A 24041-nucleotide genomic window follows, 5' to 3' on the forward strand; every position below is an offset into this window, starting at 1 on the left:
TATGCAAATAAAGACCCCAGAAGCTAAGCTCGTCCTTGTTTGTTCTATAGAAGTTTTTATGTTTTTGTGCATGATATTTTCTGTACAGTGTTCTCATCTGCGCTTGTGTTGGGCTGTGTGCGAGGTTATATTCAAAGACGAGCTAAACTATAGGAGTATGTATGCTGCTACTACTCCCCACTCATTCCTAGCCACCTCTGTCCCTGCACAAACACCATAGTCCACAACACTAGTAGGGCTTTTGTACCTTGGAGGAGGCTGGTGAGCAGAACCCACCAGAATTGAGGAAATAGGACACAGGAGGAAGATAAGAGAGAGAGAGAGAGATAGAGCAAGGAGTGCTGCTATGGGCTGTGGCTGAAGGCCCTAGGCCCTGCAGGTGTGGCCCTTGTTTCTTTCTTGTGAGGAAATGCTAGACAGGAACTGAGATTGTGGCAGCGGGGGCAGGATTGAGGAATTTATGGTTGATTAGATAATTGGGGCTCTTGAGATTGCATGTGCATATGTGACAGAGAGTGACAAGAGAGGAGGGGCCGTGCCTGCTTTGAATTTGATGCCGAACTGAAGCTTATAATGATGGAGGGGATTGTTAATTCGTGAGCACATGTGAATGTGATTATGTTAGTGGATGATGATGATGTACTGATGAGGCTAGAGCGAAGTCTTCATTGTCTTGTCATTCTATCTTTGTTGATGCTGATAAACAAGTCATGCTTGCTGGCTTTCCCTGTGTTGTGCATGTCTGCTTCATTTCCCAAGATATTTTGTGTTTTTTCCATAGTAAATTTTCAGGGAAAGACAGCACTAGTTTTTGTCATTTTTGTGTTTTCTAATATGGTCTCTAGTAACTTTGATTGGACTATTTGCAGGAGGATTTTTTGAAGGTCGAGTTATTCTTGCCTGAAGAATATCCAATGGCTCCACCAAAGGTATTTTGTTCTTACTCTATTCTTCAGTAGGATTTCAGTGCTATACTTCTATGGTTCTTCAAATTGGTAATAAGTACTAAAATAGGTCAGTGTCCTAGTTTGTGAATCCTGATTGTCTTTTGTTGTATTTGTGAAATGTCGCTAAAACTACTAGTTGTAATGATAGTGCCACGGGTAGCAATCCTTAAACAACTTTATTCTCAGCAGGTTTCACTTGCATGAGCCAGATTTTTTAATTATATACATGTATAGTATAATTGCATTAACAGAAAGTACTAATTGCACTATTTCAATTGTGCAATTTTGTTTTTACTCGGTTTTTTTGACCCGAACAATTGTGCAATTCTTCATTAAGCACTTCTCGCCTTCTCTTTCTCACCATCTCATTAGCTCGCTTTATTCATTATTTCTGCACACACTGTCACTACTCTCACAGCCATACTATTGTATTTGTGTTTTTGTGTATATATTAGTTTTTTTTGCCATTTCTTGTTCACATTTTAGTGTCTAAAGGAGAGGGCTGGGTATGGAAATATGTGTGGCTAGTTATGTCAAGCCCCTACCTTTCATGATTTATATGATGAGGAGGTGGATACTACCTTCCATGGTTTCTCAATGTCTAGGTGGAAGCTTTGTACAGGACATGGAACAGTCAAGGTGTTACAGAAGATAATAGGTGATGATTTTACCATGCTTGTCATTCTCTATAGTACATATTAGGGGTGTGTTGTCTTCTTCCACCTTCTAGACCTTTGGTTTTATTATTTTCAGGTTAACTACATCGTTTGATGAAGTTAGAGTTTACCCCATTCCTGCAATGCTTTACCTGGTGAAGAACTTATTGTAGGTATGCCCAGTTGCCCAGTCCTTCGGACGTAGGATTTTTGTCCTTATTTCGTTTGCCCATATTTTTGTCCTTTATTTATTGTGATTTGTGCCAGCACACAACACATTTTTGTCCTTGTCCTTTCATAAAAAAAATTGTTAGTTGTGATTTGTGCAACACACACAAAACAGATTTGTCCTTGTCCTTTGTTTATTGTGATTTGTGCTAGCACACACCGCATTTTTGTCTTTGTCCTTCCATAGAAAAAAATAGTTTTTGTGATTTGTGTAACACATTTCAAATATTTGTCTTTATTTTTCTGTAGTAAAAATTGTATTATGTTAATTGTGATTGTGCCAGCACACACCTAGGACCTTCCTTGTTCTAAAATATAGCTAATAATGGCATAAATGATCCTGTGATTTCAAATAGATGTTCTCCATCTCTTTGTTTTGCAGACTAACTCTTAAATATTAAGTCTTAAGTCACCACAGTCACCATTTATCTTTATACACAAAACCAACTCTTAAGTCTTACCTTCTATTTTTGCTTACCCAGATTAGAGCTCTATACATTTGTATGCTGGCTTTGGGGTATGTGTGTGAGTGGGGTTGTGTTTGATTTTTGTGGGTGCTAGATTTGGCTTTGGGGTATGTGTTTGATTTCTGTACAAATGTTGGATCAAGAGGTATCAAATTTCTTTTCTTGTGGTAGCAGTATTACCAGAAACAATTTGGAAGCAATGTCACATACTTATGGCCTAGTCTCTTTGTAGCACATTCTTATATGTGGAGTGTCTTCATTTTAATGTTTGGTTGATAGATGCCAGTAGGCAGTAGCACACATGTCCTCTCCCTATCCAGTAGTAGATGGATCTTTTCCAAGAGTTCACTGAATTTTTCAAGTGCTCTGTTACTATTATTACTTGTTGTTGATGAAAACAAGACAAATATAAAATTCGGTTACACAATTGCAATCACCGATAATGTAAATTACAAATATTGGGCACTGCAATTGTAGTTCTTAGCATATGTAATTTTAGATCTAGGCATAATTTAATTTAATGTTTGTAACATCCTACTCATTACTTAAATTACATAAATATATTGGCTACTTAAATTTTGCTTCTATCTACTGATCATCGTGAATTGCTGCATGTCTTTGATCACCGTGTCCTTAGTGTGTTGTGGCTTCGGGATCAGTGCTACCATTTGATGTTTCCTTCCTCTTCTTTCTTTTTGGCTTCACCGGGGAGCCTACAAAACATTATTAGTTAACATAAATAAGAATTTTTGCATTTGGATTCAAATTGTATTTGTATGTACTTAAATTCTATTTGTATGTCCTTAAATTTTATACCTGCACTGTCTGTGTCATTTATTTTTTTCTTTTTCTTCTTTTCTACTGCCACCAGTTTCTTCTTTATTTCTTCTATATGCGTCTTCATTCTGACAGGTTTAGGTGGCCTTCCCTTTCTCTGAATTCTTTTTGGATCATCTATTTCAGTCTGTGGATCTCCAGCTTGTGCTGCTGTAGTTTGTCCTTCTTCATTTCCTTGCTGGTCATTTTGTGCTTCACCTATTTGCTGAGCACATAGCATTCTATCTAAATTGATTTCCATCTTGTCGAATTCTGCCATAAGGTATTCCATGGCTTTCTCATTTTTTGATCCTTTTGAATTTAGTTTTGTTGATCTCCTAGATAATATGTTGAATCTCAACAATGAGCTTGTTTCAACTATTTCTTCTTCTTGTCTTTCAACATGTACCTTCATATCCTTTTTTCTCCACCTGTCTAAGAAGTATTTGTCTGGAATTGTGCTGATTTCCTTTTCAATGACTATTTTTAGGATATGAGAGCAGAGTATGCCATCTTTGCTGAATTTTGTACATATGCAGGTAAATTCTTCTTCGCCTTGTGTTAGTTCAGTGTTTACTATATATCTCCTGAACCTATGAACCTCCTGAATCTGGTCACTTTTTTGCCACACCTCAAATTTTTTTCCATCTTCAGTTTCCCTATAGTTCAGCCTTGATGTTGCCTTCAATTGTAGCTGGAACTTTTTGAATATGTTTCTGTTGTATAGTTGTTGTGCCTGCTGCTCTATTCTGTAGCCGAATATAAATTCCTTTGGCCTTTTCTACTTGCTATAGCTGTCCTCTAGCCTTTCTGCTCGATTTATGGTATCAACAATCCGATTGTACTCTTTCAGAAAGGTGATGATACTATAGGTTGGCCCTACATTGTCTTTGAACCTCGCATTTGTTGCCTCACTCCTGGATGTGGTCTGTACGAAAGGGAAAAGTCATTTTTGTAGTAGACTGGGATAAACCTTTTCCTCATTTCCCACATCTTGGAAAAGTAGTGATTCCCTTGAAGGTTTCTTTCCTCAATCATTCTCTTCCAAAGTCGCTCAAATTCTTCCACCGTTAGACTATTGTTCACTATATCTTCGAAGTCTTCATATAGTCCTTCGTTTGCTGCAAAGACCTTGACATTCTTATTGTAGCATTTGGTCTTTATGTGGAACAAGCAATTTCTGTGCTTTGTGTTTATGAAGACTTGCTCTATTGCTGATTTCATCACCATGTCTTGGTCTGTGATGATTGTTTGAGGCTGTTTTCCTCATATTGTTTCAAGGAAAGTTTGAAATACCCACTTAAAAGTGTCCACTGTCTCATCATGCAGGAAAGCACATCCGAAAAGGCAACTTTGCCCATGTCCGGTGATTCCAACAAATGGTGCAAAAGGTAAGTTGTATCGGTTGGTCATATATGTCGTGTCAAAACTTACACATTCTCCATAATCTGCATAATATTTCATAGAAGAACAGTCTGTCCAGAACAAGTTTCTTACTCTCTTGTCCTCATCTAAATCAAACTTGTAAAAGAAAGACGGATTCTCAGTTTGTTTCTTTCTGAAATAATCCAGTACTTGTGTCATATTTGATCCTTTAACTTCTCTATTCAGCCTTGTCCTGTAGTTGCTGATATCTTTCTTTTTCATCGGTAGAGCTGTAAGCCCCCCTCTAAGATACGATAGAATAGAAACCATCTTCCTAGTTGGGATATTGTTATCGTTCAGAGTCTTGATAAGTCCTTTTTCCATTTCTATCATATACTTGTGAGCAGAAAATAGCTGATCCCTGTCTCCGGGACATAGCTCATGATTATGCTCTAAATCAAGAGTTTTAACCTTCCATACACCTCCTTCTTCTTTCACCATCATAACACAAGGACAATCTAACTTCTGCTGAACATTTGTTTTCCTTCTTCTTACCGGTTTCTTTCCAACATCCTTGTCTACTTCAGCTTCTTCTTGCTCTAAACACTTTGGTTCCTTTTCTTTTCCTTGACGAGTGCATCTCATTGTCACTTTGACTACCTCATTATTTCTCTTCTTACTTTGAGTTCTTGTATGTGTTATGGCAACTTGAAATCTAGCTAGGAACGCATAGAAGTTGAAGAAATGGTGAGCATCATCCCTACTTTTAAATTCCATCGATAGCTGTGGGGTGTACTTGCTGTTGATTGGTGCATTGTTGCCTTCAGATGCTGCAACCTGCTCATTTTTTATGAATTCTTCAATCTCTTTGTCCGTCAGTTCCTGGCTGCCATTAACATGTTCATTATCATCTGTTACTGTTGATGTAATATCTGAACTTGTTGGTTCTACTGCTATGATCCTCAAGTCATTTTCTCCTATTGTTGGTTGGTCATCTTAATTTTTATGCTGCACCTGTAAATATATTAGCAGCAGTCTTAGTTTCTGAGTAATGCGATTTATAATACAAATATTTTTTTAGTGTGGACTGAAATAGTTGAAGAGATCATTTTTTATGTACCTCATCAATGTCCATGTTATTGAATACATCAGTTTGCCAATGGTATTATTGAATTTTAGATCTATCATCATAAGCTATGCTTGTCATTGCTCCATCATCATCAGCGACGATTGCCATTTCTCCATCCTGTTTTTGCAAAGATAAGTTTTACTTTGATGCTAGTACATATTTGTATTGCTTATAAATGTAATCAAATTGGCTCAGCTGTCTGTATGTACCTCATATGACAGCCTTGACTCTGATATTGACCAGTCAGTTTGTGGTCCAAAGATTCCATCTAGATCTTCAAGTCTCATATTTTGTTTTATTTGTTTGATAATGAGAATGGTTACCATTTATAATATAAAACAACTAGTCTGACAAGCATATATAATATAGTTTTACCTCATTCCTGTCATTTCCAAGTATCATCTTTGTAAATGATCCTTGCATCTCTTCATGTTGCTGCACAGTTTATAATGAAGCATTGAAATTAAAGTACTGTTATGCTGAAATTACATTGCACATATGTGTGTAATTTACATATGTCTGAATTGTAATTTTTGTGTACTAGTATTATAAAATTTTACCTACGTATTCCAGTCAGTCTGATTATCTTCCTGAGAGTTCCTGATCTGTTCCATTATCAGTTCAGTGTAGCCTCCCTGCATTGAAATATATTCTAGTCGAAAAACAACCTTCTTATGTTGGCATTTTTTGATTCTAAGCAATGATTTTGCTCACCTTTTTGTATCTGTAGGTATTTGAAAGGTCACTAGAACAATTTGTGCCTGCAAATATTTGGTAAGGAGCTGACTGCACTTCCTTAATTGCTTCTTGTGACTTCACTGATGTTGGATAATCATCACATCTACTTGTTGTGACATACATATTATTCTGCTTCATAAAAAAAGCAAGCAGGTGAGTACTTACATAGCTTTTCATTGCATCATTGAATTGTGTTTCTTACCTCAAGTAGTTGATCAAACTCGACTGGTGCTTGTATTAGTTGCATAAGGGAAGCAATTGAAACCTGCAAGAAAATGAAGAAGCCATTAGTTCTCATTTATTTATTGTTTGTGTCAACTATTTTGAATTAGGAGTAATTTTACATCATTGTTGCTTTCTTCTTGACGAATCATATCCTCATAATTGTGAATCTGATATTGTGCCTCTGACATTTCCTGCAGCCTTGTTCTTCTTTCTAGATTCATGTTCTGTTAAAACATCTAGATTTCATATTTTGACAGTTAGAAGGTTTGTCATCATTACATATTCCATGCATCTAACACACAGTAGGGCTATTGTAAGTAGTTAGAATCAGCTATAAATAGAAAGCATAGTTTGTAGTGTTATTCATGCTACCATCATTGGCTTGCATATTTGTTTTTGAACACAATAAATGTATAGCACTAAAGGAATTACTAACTAAACTTGCAGAAGCTGTTGAACTTGATTCTACGATGCATAAAGCCTACTACCAGAAATGGTTAGTGGCACTCTTCTTTTTTCAATAAAAGTTATATATGAACACTCGCATAATTCCCTCTGCTACATTTTTTGTCTATGTACTAAGTTATTTCTTGCTTACAGTGCTGCATGCATTAAGCTTGAAGAATACCAAACTGCAAAGGCTGCTGTTGAGTTGGGTTCTTCCTATGCATCAGGTGATTCAAGGTTTACTCGTCTATTGAAGGAACATGAAGAGCGTATCGCTGGTGAGCAAAATAAACTTCAGCTAGTGTTAACAAGAAATAACAGTGTGCATGTGGTGACGGGGGGGTTTAAATTGGGAATGCAATGTGGCATATGCTATTTTCTAATGATATTTGTCCACTTAGCTGCCTTGCCTAAGAAATGTTTGCAGCAGCCTTGTGCACTGGAGAATAATTATGTTTCAGTTCAATCTCATACTGTCTGCCCTGTTATTTGGTTTATGTGTCCAGAGGAATCTAGCCAGGCACCAGTAAAGAATATTGAGCCTCCTGTGGCTCCTACTGTTGAGGACAAGGAGGATGTCGCAAATATAGAGAATACACCGCCAGTGGTAGAACCGCCAAGCAAACGTAAATACAGGTAACTAGTGTAAATTCGTAGAACTCTTTGAATGCTATTTTGTTTCTGTTACTACCTTGTTGGTGAGGCACTTATGGATTTGCTGGGCCATAGCCTTTACTGCCATAAGGGAAGTGTTTCTCTACGACCTCGTGAGGTTTGTAGCTTTTGCTGGAATCTAAAAATGTTGCTTTAGCGACGAGGAAACATATTTTATTTGGCTTCCTTTCATCCTTCAACCTAACATATCTAGATGAAGTAATATCTAGATGAAGTAATTGGTGTGACAAGAAGATAATCTCTTCTTGCCTTGTCATCAAATGTCAGATGCATTAGGTACATTAGTCTTCTGATTAGTGTGAGCATAGGATTACAGGATCAGGTTAATATATTAGGCACCTGTGATTTGGGGTTTTGCATATATAAACCCATGTCTTCATCTAAAAAAATGAACCTGATCCAGATGGTACTTATTGTCTTGCAGTTATGAAGCAGATGGCATGGCTAAAGATTTTATGCCTCTCTATTCACTAAGAGGTAATTACTGTCCATTCTATGTTGATGTTGCTTTTCATACTTGTTTTCTGTTACTAAGGTGTAAGTCAACCTATAGCTAGCACCTTGCCTTCAAGACAAGGGTCAGATACAGAATATAAATTTATTTATGATTTCTAGCTGCTGAGTCTCAATCAAAAGGTCAAGAGTGGAAAATTTAAATAACTTTAGAGAAACAAAACAAAAACACATATAAGCTTCACTTTACCTTTTTTCAAAAATGCTTGTTTAATCAGTATAATTACATTAGCAGCAAATACCAGTTGCAGTATTTGAAATATGCAATTTGTTTTTAGGTATTCTGTATTTTTGTTTCCTGAGTTCCTTAATTTGTGAATCTGTATTTCTGATTCCTGAATTTGGTTGCAGCAAATACTAGCAATATTGGATTACATCTTTACGAGGAAGTCGGTGTGCTTACCTTGGCTGTTGAGGTTAGTGGTTCCCCTTCAATCTGTTGGTTGGTTGCCCCTTTCCTCTGGTCTGCTTGCCCCCACGCAGAGGAGATCTTCATCTTTGATCTGCCAGTTGTTTTCTCCTTTCTCCTGCTCTGATCTGATCTCATCTCCACGCAGAGCAGTGCTTTGCTTGCCCCCACGAAGAGATCTGTTCTCCACAGAGGGCAGAGGCTTCCCCTGTTTGTCTGGCTTGTTTCTCAAGTATATAGATTGTTGTTTTTTGGTTTATGTGCTGGCATGTCTTTAGTGGGCCTCTCTGTCTTCTTAGTTATTGGGCTCTGGGCTGAACTACTCTTTGCTGATATTGGGCCCCTCTGTCTTCTTAGTTAGTGGGCCTCTCTGGCATGTCTTTATTGGGCTGAACAACAATTGTTGGCCTTGTTTGCCTGATGAAATTTGTGTGTTGCATTCTCTTAAAACACACGTTTTTTTTCCAGTGTTTCAATTCGTGTGTTTCTTAGGCATCTAACAACCATGTGCTAACTAGTCCAAAAACACATGATTTTTCCTATGTTGAAATCTATGTGTTTTACATACAGCCAACAACCATGTGTTGACTTATGTTAAAACACACGTGTGTACAGTAGACAGACTCTTTCAGTATTCGTATACAATTCCAGCTAAGACTGCTAGGAGTACAATTTTTGTGTACGATTCAGATTCTTGTGATAGGGCATGAATACACGTTCAGAGCATATCGGACTAGCTCAGTAGGCTTCGATGGACATATCATTGCATGAATACACATCTTTCTGTTGTCAAGTTGGCAACGCAAGCAGCTATGTTTAGGGGGAGGCTAAATAAAACCAAGGTGAGAGACCATGGCGGGGAACCACGAAACCCAAGGAAAAGCCGAAAAGCCATGGTCAAACCTGTGGCCTCGCCCATTCGCCTCTCCTATATAAACTACACGCCGTTTGGAAGTAGAACCATCAGCCTGTACATTCTCTCGGCCTTCGCGTCTGTTTCTTAGACCACCGCCCTCTACACTTCTCGTCATAACAATCGAGGGCGGTCAAGATAAACGAGAACGGCAGACACCATGGAGAGCTCGAGGATCATCGTCGCCTCCCTCCTCCTCCTGGCCTTCGCGACCACCGCCGAGGCCCGCGTGGTCCGCGAGCTGATTGGCGAGGACGCATGCCAGCAGACATGCAATCAGGTAAGCACCGCCGCACCACATCCCCTTTTTATTGTGCTGTGCAATGCATGAGAATTTTTGCATAGGTCGATCGATCTGTCTGTCAGTCTGTGGATGGCACGGGATTTGCTGATCGATGCTCCGGTTTCTTTTGGGCCGCATCGCGCGCATGTAGGTGCGCTTCAAGAAGATGTGCCAGAGCTTGACGAAGCTCCCGAAGGTGACCACGCCGCGCGAGCTCCTGCTGGCGTCGATGCGCGTCGCGGCGGAGAAGGCGAAGGAGGCCAAGAGCCGGGTGGACGTGTACGCGGCGAGGTCCCACGAGGGCCGGCCGATGGAGTCCATCCTCGGGGCCTGCAGCACCGGGTACGACAACGTGGTGCAGACGCTCGAGGAGACGCAGAAGATCGTCGCCAAGCAGGGCACCCAGGTCGACATGAACACCCAGCTGTCGGACGCCGTCACGAGCGCCGGCGACTGCGACAACGCCTTCCAGGACTTCCCGGAGATGAAGGACCCCTTCTTGGCCATGCAACGGAACGTCTGGCGCCTCGTGGACAACGTCCTCAACATCGCCGTCGTCGTCAAGCAGTCGGGGGATGCGCACGCGCACGGGCACTAGCCGCGTCCGCGTGCGCGCTGGCCGGCCGGCCGGTTGTAAAAGCAGGGGTGGTGTTGTATCGATCTCCCGCACTTGAATATATATGAACAAGGCTTGGGAAAAATCTGTATTACTAGTAGTGTAACACGGAATTACAGGTTGAGCTTCTATATCATGTACTTCTTGTTCTTGGTTCCAAAAAAAAAAAAAACAGTCCGCATCTTGCTTTTTTAAGTCAACTAATTTCAAATTTAACCAAACCTATATAAAAAATGCTAGAATTTATGATATACTGATCTGCCTTCCTCATCCTCCTGTCCGTGCGCATTTTAGAGGCTTGTGAGCACCATGGTGATTTCTTGATTACGACTTGTTGGGCATTTGTTTACTCGATCCATTGTTGGTGCTGATTGTCCAATCCTTGGATTGTTCTCACCTTGTTGTTGATCGATTTCTTGCTCGTCTCGGTGGTGATCCTTGTAGGTGGATGGTGCGCGGTATGTGGAGCGGTGGGAGGGGAAAGTGGACCCTCGACCGGAGGAACTGACCCTGATCGGTGACCAGGGGCCAACACGGTGTGGCATGCTTGCCGCCTTGGTGCTTGGCGAGAGAGCGGTTGGGGGAGACAAGAGCTCGAGGAGAAACAAAGAGGAAGAGGGAAGAGAGTAGAGAGGCACCACTGCCTTTTACCATGCTCCGATCTATGTCAAGCCACGCAAACAAGCAAGGATGTAGCAACGTCTTCTTGTTGGCACCCAAAATAGGTATGCTCGGGACTAATGCTTACTTTTCTCTTTAAATTTGGCATGCCAACATGTTTTGCATGTCATATTCAAGGTACTAAATAGCGTACAGTGGGTCGGTAGCAAATTAGTGCTAAGGTAGCGGATCACGGATAACGGGTGCTATTGTAGACACTAAGTTTCAATAGCGGCATATGATAATTACATGTAAATTTAAGCATATATATCATAAATAATGGGTATAAATGGACATTTAATTGTACAAAGAAGTAGATTATAAGAGTCATACATAGTTCGTAAGACCATCATTTGTTATTATTGTTAAAAAATACCAATCTCATTAATCTCATGACCACTTAAAACATCTGCATATCGTAAACAAGCTAGGATTATTTATTTATTGCATACCATACCATACTACTGCGGCCACTACAAAGAATGGACTGCTACTAACCTTTTACACACATGTTAGAAATGCCCCATTGCAGGAACCAAACCAATTCAAGTGAATATTTCTCACAAACCTATAATGCTTAACAATTTTTTTCTTGTGATTTATTTTATCACAACTCTCGAGGCAAATTTCAAAAATTAACCTTCGCTCAAAACAAGTCACCAAGGTGACTAGAAAAGCTGTTGCAACCGCCAATACACCAAAAGCGTGACCTAAGCGACTATACATGCTTGTCCTCAATTGGCTAACTAAAACACCTATATTTTTTTTATGTTGAATCTCTTTTTGTTACTAACATGCTGGTTACCACCATTGTGAGTGTTTCATACTCTCCCAAGCTAACCATCCGATAGAATATATTTGCCTTGTTGTATGCAGGTTTCCACCTCCTAGTCAGTGGTTCTCGTTAGTTAGTGGATTTCACCAGTGAGTTGATCTCATCAGTCAGTGGTTTTCATCAGTCAATGGTTTTCATTAGTCGATGGCATTTGTTAGTAAGTGGCTTTCACCAATTAGTGGATTTTCACCCGTCAGTGGTTTTCATGAGTTAGTGGATCTCATCAGTCAATGGTCTTGATCAATCAATGGTTTTCATCACTGTAGTTTTCATCGGTCAGTGGTTTATCATTAGTCAGTGGTCTTCATAGAATATTTGGTCTTCGCTATATCTTTCTCAAATGGCTCTGAGGTTTTCATCACTCAAGTTACCTTCATTGGGCAGTTGGTCTCAGATTTTGGTCTAATGGCATTCAGATTTCACAAATATTGGCCTTCGCATTGGGTTTTCATCAAGTGCCAAGTCGTTGGAAATTATCAGAATCTGTCAGTGATTGCTCTTCAGTGCAACGGTCGCTAGTGTTCTTCATGAACCATCAAACTCCATCAACTATCAACCATTGGTAGGTATCAAACCTCTCATCCCTCTAACACTAACACTTTGTATCTTTTTTTCAGGATGTATTGTTTAATAATTTTACACTTTCATAATACGCAATTAGCCAAAGCTTATTGATTTAAGCTAACCTTTGTAGAAAACTAATATTTATTACTTTCAATACTATAAGTCATATCTAAAATCATGCAGGTTCTTAAATAACAGCCTTCACCAACCATCCGAAACTATGACCCTTTTATTTGAGGGTATTATTCTTTATGTGCATAGTTTATCTTTTGCACAAGCACAACCATCATTTCTTGCAGAGTGCGTGGTATGTTTAATCTTCTTAATATTTTCATGCAAATGCATTCATTTGCATCATCACATACATACATACACTACATACATGCATTGCACTGCATGGCCTGAGCCACCTGGAAGAAATCCTGAGTATACATAGGCACCACCTGGAAGAAATCCTGAGTATACATAGGCACCAGGACTCAACAGAAACCTGGAAGAAGTCCCGAACATACATGGGCACCAGGAGGTGAAGCTAAAACCTTTGCACTACCCTCACATATTATATGAAACGATTAACCATCTTTTGCAGCAAGTAGAAAGCCAGTGTCTTTTTGAGTGTTGACAAACTTACCAGCAAGTTGATATTCGATAAAGCTATAGCGCTCAACTTAAGTCCCTAAAAAATGCACCCTATCAACTCAGGCGTGGTGCAGTTTCATGCTACTTATCCATCCTTGGCAAGAGGAACTTCAACGACACCTTCGCCAAACCGAAACAACTTGCCTCCTTCAACACATTGGGCACGAGGGGCTTTGTCGACACCTTCAGCGTCTACGCCAACATCGCCTCCGCCAAACACCTTTGCATGAGGGACTTTGCCAACACCTTTGGTGAAGCATTATGACTCAACTCTGCCAACACTTTGCAGCATGGGCTTCGACATCATCTTCGACCACTACAACGGCTCAAGACCTTTGTCGACATGATGAGTACAGGCCCGATCTTCCGAGAGGTAGCCGGTAAGTTCGATTTGTGGAGATCTCGACGTTGGTGATCCGGCTTCAAATCAGACACGATTCGAACCCTGCAACCGTTACACCACCGCTCCGTTGGTTATCAACCAAGCACAACTTGATTGACCTCGCCAAGAAGGCTTTTCCTGCAAGCGAATCGAAGAGCACAAGCAAGAAGGTAAAACACGCAATCTGAAATTGCAAATATGAATGACGCGAATATCAATAGAGGATTCTAGAACTCGGTTCCAAAGGACTAATCGACACAGTGGAGGAGATCAAGAACGGGGGCCCTGGATCACTGTAAAAGGATTTGTCACCACAGTTACAATGAACGATTCAGTTTCTCGATGGAAAACTAAACTCTAAACAAAACCCAATTGTGTAGCAGCGGCGGCGGCTGTGTTTATAGTCTAAGACTCGACCTAGGGTTGGGGACGGCCAGGGGTTGGGCGCCCACAACTTGGGCTTAAGGCCCGACACGATACATGGCCAAGTTGGCCTAAATAGGTGACGCAGCACCTTGCCGTGGTCACACAGAATGATCCACGGACCTTCTAGAGCTGGGACCAGATCCAAAACGACGGTGTCGTCGTCCCCTTTCCAACGCATCCAAGAACGGCCCGTTTCGACGTCGTATGAGGAAGTTATGACCGAAACAGTGACGACGTGTCTGCTGAATCCGAGGGTGACGTGGCAGCTGAGTTGGGAACGAATTGCAACTTGGGGAAGACCATGGCGTCGGTGTGTCCAGCGTGGCGATGTCCACATCATCCTCCCCTTCTCGAATTGGAGTCGTCCTCGACTCCAGCGTGGCGATGTCCTCATCATCCCCTCCTTGTAGAATTGGAGTCGTCCTCGACTCCATCCCATCATCAGCGAACTCCTGCAAAAGATTAGTGACAGCAGGCAATGCACCAGACATAAAAGGTTGACAAAACATAGTATAACATGGTGCATCAGGATTATCACATAACTCAGCAGTAGCAGGAGTTGTAGCAAGAAAAGCACCTCCTTTTAACTTAATCCCATTATTTTTAGCAATGTCTGTTGGAGGTTTATTTTTGATCTCATTAGCATGTTTAATAATATCCGTAGGAGACAAAGGCAGCAATGTAATTTTCTTGTCCTTATGTATGATAGTGTATGCATTAGTTCTACCATGGTGTAAAGCATCATTATCAAATTCCCATGGGCGACCTAACAAAATGGAATAAGCTTGCATAGGGACAACATCAAAATCAGCAGTATCATGATAAGAGCCTGTGAAAAAGCTAATGCGTGCTGATTTAATTACCTTAGTCTTACCACTATTATTGAACCATTGAAGTTTATATGGATACGAATGTTGTCGTGTGGTCAAGCCAAGCTTGTCAACCAAATCTAAACTCACCAAGTTGTTGCAACTCCCGCTATCAATGATAGTGAGAACACGACAACCCTGCATAATGAGATACATGTGGAATAAATTGTGGCGTTGGATCTTCATCTTTTCTTCATGTCCCACATGTGTACTCAACACACGCTGCACAAGAAGGCTAGGGTAGTCCGCGGCAGCAGCCACTGAGTCAATGGTGATGGTCTCCTTGTCTTGATCGCCCTCGGTGGGATCTGCATCAATGTTAGCAGCAAGGGCTAAATCATCTTCAACATCACTAGCACTTACATATCCATCCTCGGTAGCAATGAAAGCGCGACGACTGGGGCACTCCTTCATGACATGTCCCATGCCTTTGCATCGGTGGCAAATGATTTTAGAGCTGGACGAGGAGGAGCTAGTAGAAGCACCCGGAGTTCCACCTTTCTTCAGCTGTGGAAACTGCACATTAGACAATTTACTTACCCCGGAAGAAAATGGAGGTGTAGATGGCTGTGGTGCAACAGGAAGCTTGGGCGTCTCCGGCTCGGAACACTGCTAAAAATTCCTCCCATTGTGAGACCTGAAAGGCTGGTGTTGTTTGCGTCCCTGTACTTCTCGTTCTGCCTTAATAGCAAGATGATACAATTGGGAAAAATTGCGCCATTCTTTGTAATCAAGTATGTTCTGTATATCATGGTTTAAACCACCAAAAAATCTAGCACTAGCATCATCATCATCTTCATTTATACCACAACGTGCTAAACCAATAAGCAATTCTTGATAGTATGCTTCCACTCCTTTATCACCTTGTTTTAAAGTTTGTAATTTCAAACGTAAATCACGTTGGTAATAAGGAGGAACAAAACGAGATTTCATACGTTGCTTTAAAACATTCCAAGTTTGAGACACAGCAGCAGCATTATTAGCATTGCAAAGATCACTCCACCAGAACAAAGCAAAATTAGTAAACTCACTAGTAGCAAGTCTAACTCTATGCTCAGGAGGAACATTATGAGAATCAAATTTTTGTTGAACAGCAAGCTCCCAATCTAAATATGCCTCTGGATCAACATTACCAGCAAAAGGAGGTAGACTAAATTTAATTTTAGCAAAAGGATCATTATTACCATGATTATTACCTCCCATGCCGCGACGATTGAAGTTGAGGCGGCGACGGGCACCACCGTCAGCATACGCATCTTCATCACCAAAAGCATCCGCATCTTCATCATCAGCACGATAAGGCGGAGGGCGTTGCTCAAGCTGTTCAATGCGGGTGACCAGATTGTTCACGTTGCGCGTCAGCTCAGTCATAAGATTGCGTTGTTCAGTCATGAACGTTGCAAGCTCGCCCTTGGACACGCACTCATTGAAGTCCGTCGGAGTTCCTGCCATGGTTAGAAGATAAAAAAAGACAACACCAAAGTATTATCCCTATCAACTAAAAGGAAACAAGTGGTGGTGATGCTGGTGAAAGTGGAATGCAAAATCACAAGCGGCTTACCACCGTCTTGCCTGTATTCTTACCAACGCCAAACAGGAGCAAAACCAAAGTGGCGAAGCAATCTGTTGTTGAGCGTGGGTAACAGTTGCAAGATGAACCTGTGCTGACAGAAGAATATGTGGAGTTATGGGTAGGCACACAATATGACAGCAAGGATTAGCAATTAACGAGTGCAGAGTAGCGATTGTTCAATCTGGATCCAAAGTACAAGTCACAGGTGCTGGCTAAGACATGTCGACACGTAGCGCAACAAGGTGAAAACAAAGGACGATCGAAAGAACTCACAGAACAAGCAAATAGCCCGGATTTCTCCTTTTCCCAGATTTTTCCAAAAGGCACAAACTTTTTTTTTATTTTTTTTCACTAATTTTTTATACTTTTCTCTGAACAAGGATCACAAAAGATGCAACCACAAAAATTGGCACCTACAACTGAGGTGGGATGTGGTCTACAGAAATTCAGCACGTTCTCTGAAAAGCGTGCAAAAACTTTGACAATTTTTTTTCTTTATTTTCCTGAATTTTTTTGGCAATTTTGACGAAACCAAACAGGGCGAAGCCGAGTTTGGGTCGGCTCCAAATGGTGTCAAGAAGCTGCTCAAAAAATTTCAGATTTTTCTGATAAACGAGCGAAAAGTTATGCCTGTTTTACCGAAGGTATCTCAAAGTATGTTTTCCGGGAGGCACAACACGGCGGCGGCAGTTAGGGCAAAGCGTCCCTAAACTCTAACACCGATCACAGTAGTAGGTATTCGCCTGATGATGTAAGGAGGGCTGCGATGCAGGCAAAATAAGAGCGGCTGGCAACCTATCTAGGATTTGTGCGGCGGCGAGAAGTTACACAAGGCGGCTAGCGGGGCAAATCGAGTAATGTGGTGGCTTCGACTTGTTGTTTGGGAACGGTGGATGGGATAGCGGCGGAAAACAAAATCACAGCAACGGGCGATTGAACTACGACCACGAACACAATCCTAAACCAGCAACAAGACTCGACCACGGACACAAACTCAACAACACGAATCTGAAACGGAATTGCAAAGGCACAAAGGGTGATAGGACAGCGGAAATTAAAATATTTTTGGGCTTTTTGTGGACTCTAGGTAATGAACAAATATGAATCTAAGGCAAACGAGATTATACCTCGCGGTAAACCTGAAAGCTCTGATACCAATTGATGAGTACAGGCCCGATCTTTCGAGAGGTAGCCGGTAAGTTCGATTTGTGGAGATCTCGACGTTGGCGATCCGGCTTCAAATCAGACACGATTCGAACCCTGCAACCGTTACACCACCGCTCCGTTGGTTATCAACCAAGCACAACTTGATTGACCTCGCCAAGAAGGCTTTTCCTGCAAGCGAATCGAAGAGCACAAGCAAGAAGGTAAAACACGCAATCTGAAATTGCAAATATGAATGACGCGAATATCAATAGAGGATTCTAGAACTCGGTTCCAAAGGACTAATCGACACAGTGGAGGAGATCAAGAACGGGGGCCCTGGATCACTGTAAAAGGATTTGTCACCACAGTTACAATGAACGATTCAGTTTCTCGATGAAAAACTAAACTCTAAACAAAACCCAATTGTGTAGCAGCGGCGGCGGCTGTGTTTATAGTCTAAGACTCGACCTAGGGTTGGGGACGGCCAGGGGTTGGGCGCTCACAACTTGGGCTTAAGGCCCGACACGATACATGGCCAAGTTGGCCCAAATAGGTGACGCAGCACCTTGCCGTGGTCACACAGAATGATCCACGGACCTTCTGGAGCTGGGACCAGATCCAAAACGACGGCGTCGTCGTCCCCTTTCCAACGCATCCAAGAACGGCCCGTTTCGACGTCGTATGAGGAAGTTATGACCGAAACAGTGACGACGTGTCTGCTGAATCCGAGGGTGACGTAGCAGCTGAGTTGGGAACGAATTGCAACTTGAGGAAGACCATGGCGTCGGTGTGTCCAGCGTGGCGATGTCCACATCACGACACCTTCGACATCTGTTGGTATTTGTAAGTACAAATTAGAAAAATAAGAATTCTACAAGCATACAGATTACCATTGTAGCATTTCACCAGGAGTATTCTAGGTATCATTATTTATATTTTTATCATGCTAAGATCATACCCGTGCGTTGCAACGGAAACAAACTAATTTTAAGTTTAAACTTGTATTAACCTGTGAACGCCATTTTTTGTGCAATTGCGGCACTTGTCCTGATTACATTGGTAAGTGGGTTACCTGACACTAAGGATACACTTGCAATTCCAGACTCTTGCGGCACTTCGCCGGGTACAAAAGTCGTTAACATGATGAAGAATAAAAAGGTACACGAAAGATCATCCATTGTCATCGAGGAACAAAATATTGCTCCAAAACTTTGCTAAGTGCAAGTAAAATTCGAATGAGAAATAGTGGAACAGAACATACATTTCAGTGGATACGGTTTCAGGGGAAAAAAAAAAGGCAAAGATGATGGAAATAAGAGGTATGTCATATTTTGTAAAGTCCATGTACATCACGTTTTACCTTCAGTTTTTTATCTTAAAAAACAAATGTTATAGGGTACAATAATGCAAGAGATGGAGCCAAAATGATCAGCTTGTTCAGAACCCCTTCCATGTAAGACTGCACCCAAAACTCGCAACAAAAATTGTAATGACATCAATTTTGTAGTGACAGTAACTCTCAAAAAAAAATCTGCAGTAACTGTTTGATAAACTCCCTATGCCAAATCCTTCCCAATCAACCAACTGCCACAGCTGGTATCCATCATCACACTTTGTGGTTTTGGAGTTCAGACTGCTGCTCTGCAGCCAGTCTATGAACTTCTACCTTGATCCTGCAATCGCTGCCCAATTCTTTGTCTTGCTCTGTCGTACAAGATCCCTCTAGAGATATGTTTGGTGTCATCATCCACAACCAAAATCACCTAGAAATCAATTAAATAGTCTAGAGTTGTGCAAATATTTTGACAGAATTTGATGAGTCGTATAGGTTAGGAGCACACACCCCTTTTCGGGGGCGAAGCTAGCCGAAAGAATCGATGGAGTCTTCAGCATTACAGCATTAGTGTTGTTAACAATGCAAAACAGTATTTTTTCACTAATTTTGGTAAATTCCATCGGGGTCGGCTGACCCCAACAAAGTGGCCTAGCTCCACCCCTGTTTTCTTCCTGCTCTGGGGATGTGTTTTCCAACAGGCATTGTATCCAGCATCCCAGTATTGACAAAGGGTATTACAACTGGAGTGCTGTCAGTCTGTCAGCATCTGGTAAAACAAGAGGCAATCAAACTGAGTATAACTCAGAACTGATCAATAAGTAAGAACCTTAAAACTCAAGTCTATAACGCATATGCATAAGCAGAGCGGAGGTTTTGCCATGCAGACAGAAACAAACTGATGGCGACCAGTTGTCTAGTATTCTTTAGAAAAAGGACAGTATGAGAGGAAAATAATTTTCTAACCTTGCAACACCTCTCTTGGCAGGAGCAATGATTTTCCCTTCATCCGTTGAATGACTTCCTTCAGGAAATATATGAACCCATCCACCACTATTAAGCTTTGAAAGTGCCATATCCATTCCCTGAACAAAGAAAAAAATAGCTACAAGTGAAGAGTGAATCTGGTGATGCATCCAATTCAATAGTCAAATGTAATCAAACATACCCATGATTTTTTATCAGAAAAAGATGAAATATTCAAAGCATGAAGGCATTAACATTGTACAAATGGGAAGAGGGCAAAAGGAAGTATGTAAACCCATGCAGCAAGGAATTCATTTAGAATAATTCACAACTGCACATGTGCTAATCTCTTTGTTTAAAAAATAGCACAGCTCCACCTGTTGCAATAATTCTCTAAGCCTGGTGTTGAATTTCATTATGTATTGCCACCATTATTCCCCAGAAGTATAGCAGGGAAAAATGACAAGTGAAGACACATAAGAGTATCTCTGCCCTTTATAATTCCCAAGATGACACTACAAATCTGCTTGTACTGCAAGTCTGACGCAAGGGAGAACATACAATACCTGAGTTCTTGGACCAAAGATAAAAGATATTGAACTGCTTGCTGAAGCATCTTCCACTTTCCAGTGGTGCCTAAAGAAATTGGAAACAGACAACTATATATGGAACCCAAAATGATTGGAATAATAGAAAATCTCTGAACATATGTGCCAAACCATATGGGCCACAGAAACTTAATATTTCAGATTTTGGTGTAGCCTCTGCTCTTAGCAGCTCAAACAACTCTCTGGAACAGTTACCTACTGCATTGAATGGATGCTGTTAGTGATTAGTTTCTATTAGAAGGGATTAGTACTGCTGTAACAGCTTTGAATTGAATATATTTTTAAATCTAGGAGAAAGCTAGCTGCACAAAAATATAGAGACAATTCGAAGGTCCAGGAAGGAACTTCATCACATACTCAGACTGAACAATGTATTGATGTGCAGCTAGCTTTCTCCTAGATTTAGAAATATATTCAATTCAAAGCCTATAAATAATCAAGGAGTGAATCACTGGGTTAATGAAATAACCTGAAATTTAGAAATGCTACCAATAAAAGCAATGTCTTGAAAACATAAGTCATGACTGGTCGATCACCTCTTGCCAGCAACACTCTGTGAAGTTGCAGATTAAGCCATCTACCACAACAGACAATTGTTGACGCTGAATACAAAGATCAACTAAAAATATAGTCCTGTTCAAGAATCAAAATGCAAAAGAAAAAAGGTGACTGGTCGGCATCAACTTTCGCTGAAATAAAAATACCTTCTCTCACTTGGAACCTCAATTATACCTCTCAACATGTTACCTCTGTCAACGGTTCCATCTCCTGAATGCGAGATAGCTTAAAAACATGGATAAGAGAACATCCTTGTTGACTGATGAGTCAGATTGGATGACGCCCCAAGATCCATCGTCATGCTGGTTCTACAATATCCAGTCAACACATTTGGGAGGCAGGGAGTCTGATGAGAGCCCCCATATGGCACCACAGAAACCCATGTTGTGTGGTATGAAGAAGGTGGCAATTCAGGTCTCTGGAGCTCATTCCTGACTCCAGTTCCTCATTGTGCTGCAATTTATTTGTATGCTTGTATTTAATAGAAACCCACAGTAGATGCACACGTATAATAATCAGTAATTAGGCTCATACCACGTTCTCTGCTACAAACCACCTCTCTGCATATGCTGTTCGAAGAAAGAAATCGGACAACAATTAGGACACCATCCACTTATTTAGGACACCAGTCATACTGCATACAAAGATGAAGTAAAATACCGGCCTTTGCAACATCCAAGTGAGTGACTAACAACGAGTATAAGACCAAAAAAAATACAATCCTTTTTAGCCTGAACCAAACATAGCCGCCAAAGGCAAGGCATCGATAGGATTCCAATAGGTGGAAACAAGAAGACGGCGTGAACGTACCTAGTGAGTAGTGACCCGTGGAAGAGATGCTCTGCTCGATCATGCCATACGAACTGTCAATGATCTCGACACCATGGAGGTAATCCCCGCCCATGTCGACGTCCTCGTCATCGCCACCGCCACCTGCACGCCCAGCTAGCGCGAGAGAAGCGCGGAGGGGAAGAAGGACACACGGACAAACTCGTCGGGATTCATCCAGGAGAAGCCCAGATCCGGCATGGAGAGCGAGGGCATAGTCGGCAGCAGGTGGCATCATCCGCGGTTGCTGGCGAGGGAGTCGGAGGAGGGCATTGGCGGCACCTCCCCTGCCCCTACCCCCACCCATCTCCTGTCCCCACCTGCGGTCCCCTGTCCCGGGCGGATTGGAGAGGTGGCGGCGGTGGTGGTGAGGCCATGGATTGGATGTCGAGGGGCAGCCGCGGCAGGCGGCGCCGGAGGACGCGCGGGCGGTCTCGGGCGGGGCGCTCGGCGCGGCAGGAGCGAGGGATAGGGGGAAGGGGATTCACGGACTGGGAGGCGTGCGGGGTTAGTGGGCGCGGGGCCACATGTCGGCGTAAAAAGTATCGCCGGGGAGCTTTGGCGCTCGGCTTCACCACGGGTGGTAGACGGGTCCATTGGACGTTTTTTAGCTGTAGAAGAGAAGAGAGAACGATGGCAAGGGAAAGATTGATAATATATACTTATTATAAATCACTAACTAAACACTTACTCTGAGCAGAGGTAAACAAAAAAAAATGTATATGACAATTCAGAGGTAGAGATAGATGCTCATAAATGTAGCATAGCTAGACTAAGTAACAATCAAGAGAGAAAGATTCCTAAGTTATTTCTACTCAACATAATGTCAAAGCATACACAAGCATATATATACTCTTTACAGCTATAGTTAACTCTCCATCTATGCATAAGGGACATCTCTAAGGCATAACATAGCAAAATATACTTTCTCCGTCGTGACACATGTCCTACTAAGCCTACAGACGGGAGATGTACTACAGAGGACCAACGAGACGGTCACTCCCGCGATCTACCACACGTTCGGAATGCAGGGTGCATCCACATGCAAAACAATGTAAAAGCACCACACTTACATAAGGTTTGGCTACTCAACCCACTCGAGTACTCAGTTGAGCGCTCTGTGATCCTATACATAAACTTAAAGATAACTATGACTATATCAAATACATACTTAGAGTAAACTATAAGCATGATAAATAGAAACATAATATAAATTAAGGTCAAAGTCGTAGTAAATATATGAAAATGCATCAAGCCCCTTAGTGGGTTTTGGATAATTGAATGATAACGTGATTAAAGGTCTAACCTATATGCTAAGTGTTGGACAGGAAATGGGTTATCTCACAGGTACTTGATGAAAGCCAAAATGATGTGTTGTTGTATAAACAATCTATTTCAAACACAAGACAACAATGTAAATGTAACTCATGCAAGGCTTATTCATTGTGGGATTTTGATGATTCATATGAAAGCAAGCACGTTGAAAAATAATTAATGAGACATGAGGAATTACATATGGAATGGTCTCACTTTCTAGAGCTTGCTACATTGAAAGACAATTATACAAATGATCTTAATGAATGATTCAACACCAAGTGTGACTTGATGGTTTGAGATGGTGAAGATAGCAAGGAAAGACTTCGAGGTACTAAGCAAGGGTGAAGGGCAAGCGACGGCTTAACGACTGAGGAACCTAGCTAGGGTGAAGAAGAAAGTACTTGCATTTAGTTGAGGTACCAATCAAACTACATTGGTCACATTGAAGTGAAGGATCAAACCTTAGATGAATTGTTGAAGTGACTTGATACATTTGAAGTCAACTCATATTTGTTGAATGGAATCATGTCACATGCTCAATATGGCTTTGCTCAAGGAGAAAATCAAAGTTAACATGATTGGCACCCTCACTTGTCGAAGATTGAAAGCTATGGCATGTGGTTCAAAGGAAATCAACTCAAGCGGTTCAAACTCCGTTTTTCATTTGATCTTGAGTTAATAGGTTCGCCGTACTATTAAGAGAGATGCATTATGTCGATAGATGATTATTCATAAGTGCTCAAGCCAATCCATGTGAGGACTGAGTGAAAGAGTGATACAAGTGCTAACTCGCTTTCCTGCAGCTAGAGATACCGGACGTGTCCGGTATTGGCTGGCTCGTAGCGACTTCTTCGTTGTTCTCAGGTTGGTTCGTCGAGAGTTTCGACAAGTATCGGGAGTTCCAGGAGTC

At 41.5% G+C, this 24041-nt stretch overlaps 3 protein-coding genes and 1 long non-coding RNA gene across 11 annotated transcripts; 2 read left to right on the forward strand and 2 right to left on the reverse strand.

Moving 5' to 3' along the window:
- Nucleotides 1-4544: 4544 nt before the first annotated feature.
- On the reverse strand, nt 4545-5988 carry LOC136516036 (protein FAR1-RELATED SEQUENCE 5-like). Its single transcript, XM_066509452.1, has 3 exons — nt 5984-5988; nt 4612-5365; nt 4545-4562 (listed from the first exon to the last, which is right to left on the reverse strand). The coding sequence occupies exons 1-3, from the start codon at nt 5986-5988 to the stop codon at nt 4545-4547; spliced, it is 777 nt and encodes a 258-aa protein (XP_066365549.1).
- A 1053-nt stretch (nt 5989-7041) lies between these two features.
- Nucleotides 7042-8742, forward strand: LOC136516038 (protein SGT1 homolog). Its single transcript, XM_066509453.1, has 5 exons — nt 7042-7067; nt 7172-7296; nt 7525-7654; nt 8118-8170; nt 8558-8742. Exons 1-5 carry the CDS (start codon nt 7042-7044, stop codon nt 8740-8742), a joined length of 519 nt encoding a protein of 172 aa, XP_066365550.1.
- Nucleotides 8743-9556: 814 nt separating this feature from the next.
- LOC136518801 (uncharacterized) lies at nt 9557-10556 on the forward strand. The gene is made up of 2 exons (XM_066512487.1): nt 9557-9808; nt 9963-10556. Exons 1-2 carry the CDS (start codon nt 9689-9691, stop codon nt 10407-10409), a joined length of 567 nt encoding a protein of 188 aa, XP_066368584.1. The 5' UTR covers nt 9557-9688; the 3' UTR covers nt 10410-10556.
- An 8248-nt stretch (nt 10557-18804) lies between these two features.
- On the reverse strand, nt 18805-22415 carry LOC136516404 (uncharacterized). Of its 8 annotated transcripts, none has more exons than XR_010774048.1 (8): nt 21797-22415; nt 21521-21620; nt 21161-21439; nt 20898-21061; nt 20540-20626; nt 20387-20456; nt 19821-19939; nt 18805-19623 (listed from the first exon to the last, which is right to left on the reverse strand). It is a non-coding gene; the product is annotated as an uncharacterized lncRNA (long non-coding RNA). The 8 variants fall into 8 exon arrangements; XR_010774044.1 differs by having other exon boundaries at nt 18812-19284; nt 19365-19623; nt 20387-20626; XR_010774045.1 differs by having other exon boundaries at nt 18814-19243; nt 19365-19623; nt 20387-20626.
- Between the last annotated feature and the right edge of the window lie 1626 nt (nt 22416-24041).

This window comes from Miscanthus floridulus, chromosome 17 (assembly GCF_019320115.1).
Source record: "Miscanthus floridulus cultivar M001 chromosome 17, ASM1932011v1, whole genome shotgun sequence".
Classification (NCBI taxonomy): domain Eukaryota; kingdom Viridiplantae; phylum Streptophyta; class Magnoliopsida; order Poales; family Poaceae; genus Miscanthus; species Miscanthus floridulus.

Excerpts from the sequence above, each read along its gene's own strand:
- LOC136516038 (XM_066509453.1), top strand. The coding sequence starts at position 7,042 with ATGCATAAAGCCTACTACCAGAAATG. Across the intron at positions 7,068-7,171 it reads AAAGCCTACTACCAGAAATG|TGCTGCATGCATTAAGCTTG; the intron begins GTTAGTGGCACT and ends TCTTGCTTACAG. Across the intron at positions 7,655-8,117 it reads CCAAGCAAACGTAAATACAG|TTATGAAGCAGATGGCATGG; the intron begins GTAACTAGTGTA and ends ATTGTCTTGCAG.
- LOC136518801 (XM_066512487.1), top strand. The coding sequence starts at position 9,689 with ATGGAGAGCTCGAGGATCATCGTCGCCTCCCTCCTCCTCCTGGCCTTC. Across the intron at positions 9,809-9,962 it reads GCCAGCAGACATGCAATCAG|GTGCGCTTCAAGAAGATGTG; the intron begins GTAAGCACCGCC and ends GCGCGCATGTAG.